This window comes from Hyperoodon ampullatus (genome assembly GCF_949752795.1).
Source record: "Hyperoodon ampullatus genome assembly, chromosome: X".
NCBI classification, from domain to species: domain Eukaryota; kingdom Metazoa; phylum Chordata; class Mammalia; order Artiodactyla; family Ziphiidae; genus Hyperoodon; species Hyperoodon ampullatus.
In genome coordinates, this window is record NC_136913.1 from 61,686,400 (window position 1) to 61,696,081 (window position 9,682).

General features: G+C 46.4%; 1 protein-coding gene across 1 annotated transcript; it reads right to left on the minus strand.

Moving 5' to 3' along the window:
• On the minus strand, positions 1 to 5,237 carry RPS4X (ribosomal protein S4 X-linked). Its single transcript, XM_079727234.1, has 6 exons — positions 5,166 to 5,237; positions 3,874 to 4,054; positions 3,397 to 3,494; positions 1,832 to 2,003; positions 743 to 900; positions 1 to 181 (listed from the first exon to the last, which is right to left on the minus strand). The coding sequence occupies exons 1-6, from the start codon at positions 5,190 to 5,192 to the stop codon at positions 80 to 82; spliced, it is 738 nt and encodes a 245-aa protein (XP_079583360.1). The 5' UTR covers positions 5,193 to 5,237; the 3' UTR covers positions 1 to 79.
• Positions 5,238 to 9,682: the final 4,445 nt, after the last annotated feature.

A 9,682-nucleotide genomic window follows, 5' to 3' on the forward strand; every position in this document is an offset into this window, starting at 1 on the left:
AACACTAAAGAGGTTTTTAATTATGTAGCACGATTTCTAAGTACAAAGACTTTCCCAATCGCGTCATTTAGAGATCATTTTATCCACTGCTCTGTTTGGCTGCCAGTCTCTTGTCTCTCTCCTCAGCAATGGTAAGGCGGATACCCTTTCCACGAGGAAGAGAGATCCATGGTTTGTTGCCCTGGAGGAGAAAACAAGGAGAATCAAAACCTGCTACACACCATCAACAGGTTGGCACATGCTACATTTGTCTTCCCATCTAGAGGAACAGAGAAGCCTGTCTGTGAAAACACTCAGCAACAGTCAGGCAGTCTTAAGACACTTTGATGCTGGTTTATCAGAAATACCCACTTTAAACTTGTTGCCCGTATCTGTAGATGCAAACTACAATACCCTCCATAATTAGTCTCGGAAGTACTGAAATAGTGCCCAAAGCCAAGCATTAGTTTCAAAAAGCACACCCCCACCCCAACACAGGCACAAATTAAAGAACCTAACTATAAGGCATATTCATCCCATTACTGGCACTTTCCACCAACCCAGGTGTGAACTGGTCCGCCACTGATTCTCTGACACTGAAAATGCACAGATCTGCCTCAGCCCTGTTGTGAGCCCTATCCCAGAGGTGGCTTTATACTAGGTTCAGCAGAGCCAGCAGGAGCCAGGCACTGCAATCCCAGCCAGTACTTGCATTGTACAGGTTTCTCTGGACTAGGCAGAAGACAGAGAGACCCAGACTTACTTTGCCAATAACGAAAATGTTGGAGAGCCGGGTGGCAAAGCTATTGCCGTTGGCATCTTTCACATGAACTACATCAAAAGAACCAGGATGTCTCTCCCGGTTAGTGATCACACCAATTCTTCCCAGGTTAGCACCTCCAGTCACCATGCACAGGTTACCTAGGCAGGAAGGAACAGACAACCTGCTCAGAACAAGGAACCATGCCCTGTGTAGCGAAAGACAGAGACAGGTCTGCAACAAAGTCAAAGTTAATCTTTTTGTCCCAGTTGAATTCACTTCTATGGATCTGTTACCCAAGCTAGAACTCTCAGGGCCCTCTTTTAAGATTTGCTCTATCCTTCCTGCACAGCTAATAAATGTAATAAACTCCATTGCACCCACCTCACTAGGTCCTTACCATGTCTTGCCTGGACTACTGCTGTTCCTCCAAGGCACAATTCTCTGCTACTGTTGTGAACAGATTTGGGGGATGACAGCATTACAAAGGGCTGTTATCTCAATTAAGTTTGTTCCGCTTTTTTGTTAGACTTCCCTGCCCAGCCCTCAAGCCACTTCCATGGATGGGGAGGCTTTTGAGATCTGGAGCAGGCCTGAGAACATGTTATACAAGACCTCATCTCTGCCACACAGGATATTCTAAGCACTTGGATCCCTGAGGTAAAAATACCATACACCTGGGCAGTGGAGCAGTTACCTGTTCACAGCTTCTCCCGACTCCCCACTGAAAACATTCTTAGCTGACTTCCCTCCCCACAGTTCAGAACATGTTCCTCTCTCTAACCCTCATCGCCACCACAAGCCATGCCGAAACGAGACACCATAAGGGTTTTACAGATTCTCTGAACATTCTTAAAAATAAGAGTTGCCTCCTTCCCAATCCGTTACTACATTAACAAAAGACATCTAGCTTTGGTTGCTAACTAGGTGCACATCAGAATCACCTCGAGCCCCTAAAACGCCAAACAAAACCCTGTACCCAGGCCCTGCGCGAGTCATAGGGCTTGATTAAATTAACTTAAAAGTAAAAGTAAAGAACAGCTCTTATGCCTGGCCTTTAAAGAGAATGCCTATGTAGCATAGCCTGCTTACCAGTGTCAAATTTGATGAAATCAGTAATCTTGCCAGTCTCCAAATCAATCTGAATGGTGTCATTCACCTTGATGAGGGGATCAGGGTAGCGGATGGTGCGAGCATCATGGGTCACCAGATGAGGGATTCCTTTTGTCCCCACAAAGATCTTTCTCACTTTGCATAGCTTATACTGAAACACATGGGTTACCCACATTAGTCTAGCTCATATGCACTATGCTCCAGAGCACAAAAAACAAGTTCTTTCAAAGCCACAAATCACCAGCTTAAAGATGCAACCAGCAGCTGAAGGTACCAGCCCCCACACAGAACAGCCTGTTTCCTGAGCTGCAGCTGAATAATGGGGTCCCTGACTTTTCTTCCCACTCCGCCATAAATTCATCTTGCACACTGCCCCCTTCTAGGCTAGCCTTCCTATTTCTTATTATGTATTTCCTCTGTAGTACTGCATCACCCCCAAGGTTAAAAGTTCAAAGCACTTAAGGCCTCACAACCTCAAACTCCCAGGTGGAGGGATGATCACCACCATTTCCTCCCCGCTCCAATGCAAATCACCTCCCCTTCCCCAGGTCGTTTAAGTCTCAAGGGGCATCTGAATTCTTCCCTCCAACTCACCCAGACAGCTAACAAGTGCCTCTTAATGGCTCCTTCTACGTCACAATTGAGTTTTGTCTCACAAACTGCAATTGTATTACCAGTTCATCTAATCAACAATTTCACAAAGCATTTCACTCCCCAAGACATCCTTTAAGTAAATCAAATCACCTTGATGCCAATGGATGTGCCCTCCAGCCTGCTGGTAACAAGGTAGCTAAGGAAATTAGCTGATTCATCCAATTGAATTAACCTTCACTTACAGCCAATAATTCAAGAAGCCATGAACTTTTGCATAAAACCATGGCAACAAACTGGATTAAATAATCAATGTCTGTAACCTTTTTTGAGTTATCTCAAACTAGTGCCCCGAGGGTTATTGGTCCCCTCCACTAATACCTTTCCCCTCCCCAGAGTAAAGCTAGACAAAGGGCCAATAGGATTGAACTAGATATTGGTTTTCTGGCCCTTTATCCTTAAAGGACCCATACTTCAGATACTCAAACATTCCTAGGAATCACTCTCCTTGCCTCAAAAAAAGGCAACCAGAAGTCACTGCTCAGCTAGAATTCATTTCTGCCATAAAAAGCACTCTGTTGGGGCTTCCCTGGTGGCGCAGTGGTTGAGAGTCCGCCTGCCGATGCAGGGGACAGGGGTTCGTGCCCCGGTCTGGTAAGATCCCACATGCCGCCGAGCGGCTGGGCCCAGTGAGCCATGGCCGCTGAGCCTGCGCATCCGGAGCCTGTGCTCCGCAATGGGAGAGGCCCTTGTACCGCAAAAAACAAACAAACAAACAAGCAAACACTCTGTTGAGGATGTTAACTTGACTGGCTGTTTCCAGGTATAAGATTATGAGTAATTCTAATCTACCTACCTCACCACAATGGATCGGCCCATGTACTTAATTCAGGCTGTAACTCAGCATCAAGTACTTTTACTAAACGAAGGCCCAGCCTGCTTGCAACACTCACCTTGGCCTCCTCAGGTGTAATACGATGAACAGCAAAGCGACCCTTGGTGTCATAGATCAGACGAAAATTCTCTCCAGTCTTGTCAATGCTGATGACATCTGATATCAAATGGTAATAACTAAGGTTACTATAGTGACCCCCAGTACCCCCATGCTGAACAATAACCATACTATAAGGGAAAAAAAAACCCCATATGCTTCCCATTTCGAATATTAACAAGGATTCCTAAGATCAATGATGGCTAGCTAATCTTTAATGTTTCAAAATCCTGTTTTTATGACTCGTAAAATCTGAAGTAAATTGAAATTTGGTTTTGAGAAATGATTTATGATTTGCAGCCCTACAATATGGAAGTAAAACTCTTCAGAGGGAAAGTCATGCTTTATTTCTGAGACTGAAAAAGCCTGCTGGTAACTTTAGAGAGGGAGATAAAAAAAATCAAGGAGCACCACCAAGTGCCCACCACTAACCACTTACCCATAAAACCAGCAGGGTAGGTTATATCAGTGCGGACCTTGCCATCAATCTTAATGAAACGCTGCATGCAGATCTTCTTTACTTCATCTCCTGTTAGGGCATATTTAAGTCTGTTCCTTAGGAAAATAATTAGGGGGAGACATTCCCTCAGCTTGTGGGGACCGGTAGATGGACGAGGAGCCTGTAAAATGATTTTAAAAGTTATCTTAGGGCTTCCATGGTGGCGCAGTGGTTGAGAGTCCGCCTGCCAACGCGGGGGACACGGGTTCGAGTCCTGGCCCGGAAGGATCCCATGTGCTGTGGAGCAACTGGGCCCATGCACCACAGCTGCTGGGCCTGTGCTCTGGAGCCCGCAAGCCACAACTATTGGGCCCGCGCGCCTGGAGCCCGTGCTCCGCAACAAGAGAGACCACCGCAATGAGAAGCCCACGCACTGCAACCAAGAGTAGTCCCCACTCGCCGCAACTAGAAAAAGCCCACGCACAGCCACGAAGACACAGTGCAGAAAAAAAAAGTTATCTTAAACTATTGGTGGGATTCGCTCAAACTACCTCTGAAGTCCTGAGATTCACCAGACTATCACCCGCCCCCCCCCCCCACTGGGGTAAACAAGAGGTATTCAAAGTGTGCAAAACTATTCCAGACCTTTAAAGTTTTACAGCATTTTCCTTTCAGAGGACCAGGCCCGTTAAGAACATTTGAGGTCCTGCATCCATGTGGTATGTGGAAGAAATGAGGCACAGAATTATTAGGTAAGAGGTGGGGCACAGCTAGATAGCACAGGGCCCTTAAGAAATGAGTAACAGGATACAGTAATCAGGGATGCCCGACACTTAAAGGAGCAGTATAAAGTGTGTCCCTTAAATACATCAATCATATCTCGATAAAACTGTAAAAGACACGTCTCTTAAGATACTTACAACATAGGGCTTCCCTGGTGGCACAGTGGTTGAGAATCTGCCTGCTAATGCAGGGGACACGGGTTCGAGCCCTGGTCTGGGAAGATCCCACGTGCCGCGGAGCAACTAGGCCCGTGAGCCACAACTGCTGAGCCTGCGCGTCTGGAGCCTGTGCTCCGCAACAAGAGAGGCCGCGATAGTGAGAGGCCCGCGCACCGCGATGAAGAGTGGTCCCCGCTTGCCACAACTAGGGGAAGCCCTCGCACAGAAACAAAGACCCAACACAGCAAAAATAAATTAATAAACTCCTACCCCCAACATCTAAAAAAAAACTGTAAAAAAAAAAGATACTTACAACATAAAAATACATGCTTACAATATGATGATACTTACAAACACACCAGTCAGTTTATCCAGCATCCAATGCTTTGGAGCTGCTACGCGCTTCAGGTGCTTCTTGGGACCACGAGCCTGAAGGAGTTTTCGGTTTTAATACTGTTAAACAGTTTCAGGCCTTTTCAAGAACAGTTTACACAGCTACAACTATTCTCTAAAGACCAGCATCTGTCTCCTCTTCAGCAAAATGTGGACAATGTAAAAAGCACAGGGCCGTGATTAAAGGCAGAGAAGCAAATGGATACATAGTATACAGCAAAATACTGTAGGTTTCACAAACTGCAACCAGCCTTCTCATTGTACAGAGAACGTTAACTGTCTTTCAGAACAGTGTTTCCTGTTACTAATTATTTATGTTACCACTTAAAAGTGCGTATGCTTCTAGAGGCTGTTTTTACTAGGACATGCTGGTGAAATAGCCAGGGGTTGGACCTCCTGGCACACAGCCAGCCAGCAACAGAAACTGACCACAATCTGTGCTACTACTTATCAAACAGAAAATTTCTCGAAATATGTCAGGTTTTAAAGTGTTAGATGCGAGACTTAATCTGACCTCAGCACAACCACGTGCCAACAATGGCTTACTCAAACTCTAAAGGTGAGATCACTTTTCACCTTAAAATGCAGAAGGAAGCCTTTTTAATGCCGTATACAGAGGCTTACTGGCCACGCTACGTAAAGTCAGGTCGTGCCAAAAACACGACGGAAAAACTCTCCACCCTCCCCGGGCCCGACGTCTGTCCTCTGGGCCCACTCGGGGCTCCGGCCTGGGAAGCAAGACGCTCCTCCCAGGGCCGCATGATGCGTGACCGGGTGTGGCCGGCCGGGAGACCGAGGCCTTCCCGCCAGCCGAACCGATCATCCCCCAACCGCCCACCGCCGACAGCCGGTGTTCGCCCTAGCCCTCGAGCCCGCCTGGGCCCACCCCACCAGCCGCTCTCCCTTCGCCTCCGCCCGATCACCCGCTGCGGGAGCCCCGCAGCCCCGGGTAGCCCCAGTCCTTGGAGGATGGAGACTGATCGGTCCCAAGAGCTCGCAAAGAAGCTGCCTTACCATGGCTGCGCTAGGCACGGAAAGAGATCCACCTATTTCCGCTGTGCACAGAAAAGAGGTTGCACGGCTGCGCTCGCTGGGGCTTCGGACGCTCCGCCCAGCTCCGCCCTTTCGCGGCGCGCGGGGACGCTCTCTTGCCCCCTGCTGGTGGGAGGTCAGAGGTCCGGGGCTTGGGAACCGCTGCCGAAAAAGGGGTGTTTCCCAAGGGCGAGTTCCTCCCTCCCTTTCCGCCCTCCCCCCTCCAGTGTTTCCCGAGCGCCTCTGGGGCGCCTGATTCTGTGTGAGGTGCTGGACAAACAAAGGTGAGCTAGACAAGCTCCCTGTCTTTGAGGAGAGGGCAAAGTGAGGCTACTTCAAGTCCCACATATACATGATCATATAATCCATAGAATACGTTGACATGAATAAGGTCCTACTGTATAGCACAGGGAACTAAGTTCAATATCTTGTAACAAACTGTAATGGAAAAGAATCTGAAAAGGAATATATATATATATATATATATATATATATATATATATATATACACATATACATATATATATCTGAATCACTTTGCTGTACTCCCAAAACTAACACAATTTTGTAAATCTACTATACTTCAAATAAATAAATAAAAATTAAAAAGAATACATTGAAATGAATATCTAATATTATTTCTAAAACATATTTTGTCTGCTTCTTCTTCCAAGTTCCTTCAAGCCAGTCAGCCTACCCATACTGTAAATTGGGAAGAATCAATATTTTTTTCTCTCCCTTCTCTGCAGATTACGGAGGGGGTGGAGTGTAAGGGGTGGGAGGGTAGGATCTCTGCTTGAGCTCTGCCCCTCCATTTCTGTACAATGCATTTAGCACTTACCATAAAGTCTCAGGGAAGAGAGGGAACATTAGAGACCATCCAGTTATCTAACTAAAACTTAGATCCGATCATGTGATTTCCCTACTTTGAAACTGCCCTTGGGCCTCCTGCCTAGCCTCTCAGGTCCCTCTGCCCGTCACCTCCTGCCTCCTGCACCCAGACACCCATTGCTCCCTTACCCTATCCCAAACCTCAAAGCTTAAGCCACTCCAAGGTATTACTGCTCTGGCAAAGTCGCCTATTTCAAGCCTCCTGCCTGTGGATCCGATGATCCCTCAGCTTGGAACTGCCATGAATAGCCCAACCCCCTTCCTGGGCACCTAATCCCACTTGTCAGCCTTGGAGATGCGTACAACTCAGGTCCCTCTGGCTCTGTGAGCCCCGGGTCCCCTCAGGCAGGGTGAATCCCACATTCTTCTGTCCCAGAGCCCTCGGTTCAAACTCGATGACAACACAGTAGCAGATTGGGTTGTAATGACTAGTTTCCTCGTCTGTCCTCCACTAGACTGTGAGTATCTCCATGAAAGAGCCTGCCCTAATTCACCTTTGCCACCTAACAGAGAGCTTAGCGCTATGTCCAGCACTTGGGAAATACTTGTTGAATGAACAAACTGAGTCAACATCCCACTCACTGTGCCAAGTCTCACTGTACTATCCCTGAGAGCAGCCAGCCTCTGCCTGACCTCCTCCCACCACGGGTCAAGCTCCTAACCGAGGAGGTTCCATTTTACATGTCTCTGTCTCTGCCCTCCACTTCATCCCCCATCAGTCTGCAGAGGAGCAAGAGAGAAAGAAAAATGGTTGGCTCTTTTCAATCAGACACTATTCACTAGGAGGGCAGGGACTCCTCTTTGTCTAAAACTAGGTCCATAGTAAAGCATGCTATAGATGATTATTAGCAAGAAGGGGCAATTGATTGGAGGTGGGGATTAGAGAGAGAGAAGATGATGAGACAATAGAAGGTGCATTTTGAGGTATTCAGTCTGAGGGCATTGGGAAGATGGTGGTGCAGTCAACAGATATGATGGGGGTTCACTTGGGAGTGAGGAAAGACCATGGGACTTCCAGCTTAAGAGGATAGGAAAAATGGCTGGTTAGAGCTTCAGATCTTACTTAAGATCACGCAGCTAGCTGGGAGTGGGGGATGGGGTAGGGAGGCTGGTCTCTTGCCTCGCAGGTCAGTGGTTGGTTTGTTTTTGTACCACAGTTTGTCAAAGGACTTGACAGAATCAAAGCATTTTCAGTATATTTTTTTTCTCCGTCAATTTGTATTTATGGACAAATGACATTCTAACAACAATAAAGGGAATTGGGAAAGAGCTAAGAAAATCACAAAACAGTACCTCCCCAAACACCCTAAACACATCATCTGTATTCATTTGTTCCTGTTCCTGTTCTCATTCTGATCAGTTTGTGTGCATGCATACTTTTACATAATTTTAGGCCTAGCATACAGACTATTTTGTATTCTGCTTTTATTATATTATAAAAACTTTCTGAGTTGCTACATAATCTTCATAATGAGTATTTTAACAGCTGCATCATATTCCATTAAATGGCTATCCCATAGTTAATAAAAGTTCTTTATTGTTGAACATTTAGTTTTTTGTACCTTTTCTTTATTATGAATGTTGCTACAGAGAACAGTTTCCTTTATATGGCTTTTCCTTTCAGTGGAATGATTACCTTAGAATAAAACCATTCCTTCACCCAACATTTATTGAGTGCCTACTCTGTGTCAAGCTCTGTATTATGAGCCAGGGAAATAGAGATGATTAAGATCTAGTTCCTGCTCTCAAGGAATTCACATTACAATGGGAGAGGCAGGCTGGCAGGAGGGGATGGAAAGCCAGGAGAAGATCTTCAGAGCAAAGATGGTGGCGAGGCAGTTTGGAACACGAAGGGCTGTTAAATCTTAAGAATTTGGACTTTAACCTGTAGGTAGACAATGGGGAGCCGCTGAAAGATTTTAAAGAGGACGGGATCGGCTTTGTGCTTTAGAAAGATAACTCCGACTGCTCCTTGTAGAATGGTTTGAAGGAAGTGTGAGTGGCTTGGAGGAGATGGGCCAGGGCTGTTTTCAACAACACAAGCAAGAAACAGAAGGGTGGGACCCAGGTCTGTGATTGTGGGGCGGAGGAGGAGGGGGGAGATTCAAAAGACATTGCAGATGGAGTATTGGCAGGATCTGACTGGGAAATGACGTATGTGCAGGGGTGAGGGACAAGGAGGTAATTAGGATGATTCCCAAGTTTCTGGCTTGGTGACTCAGTGGTACATTCACTGAGGGGGAGGGGGCACCAGCTGGAGATGTTTTATAGACACAAGTCTGAGCTCAGGTATATGGTCTGGGCTGGAGACTCCCATTTGGGAGAACTGGTACATCCGTGCTTAGTCCATGGGAGTGGTTGGCAGTAGCTGTTGGAAAGGGAGCACTGTGTTAAGAGTCTGAACACTCTGATAGTGGTGTATGTGTATTGCCAAAAACCTTCCTCGGAGCATCCTTGCAGTTTTACTATACTTGTGTCAGCCTGGTAATCACTTATTTTTAACTTTTACTAACGAAATTGTTTTAATTTGCACTTCAAAAAATCACTAGTGA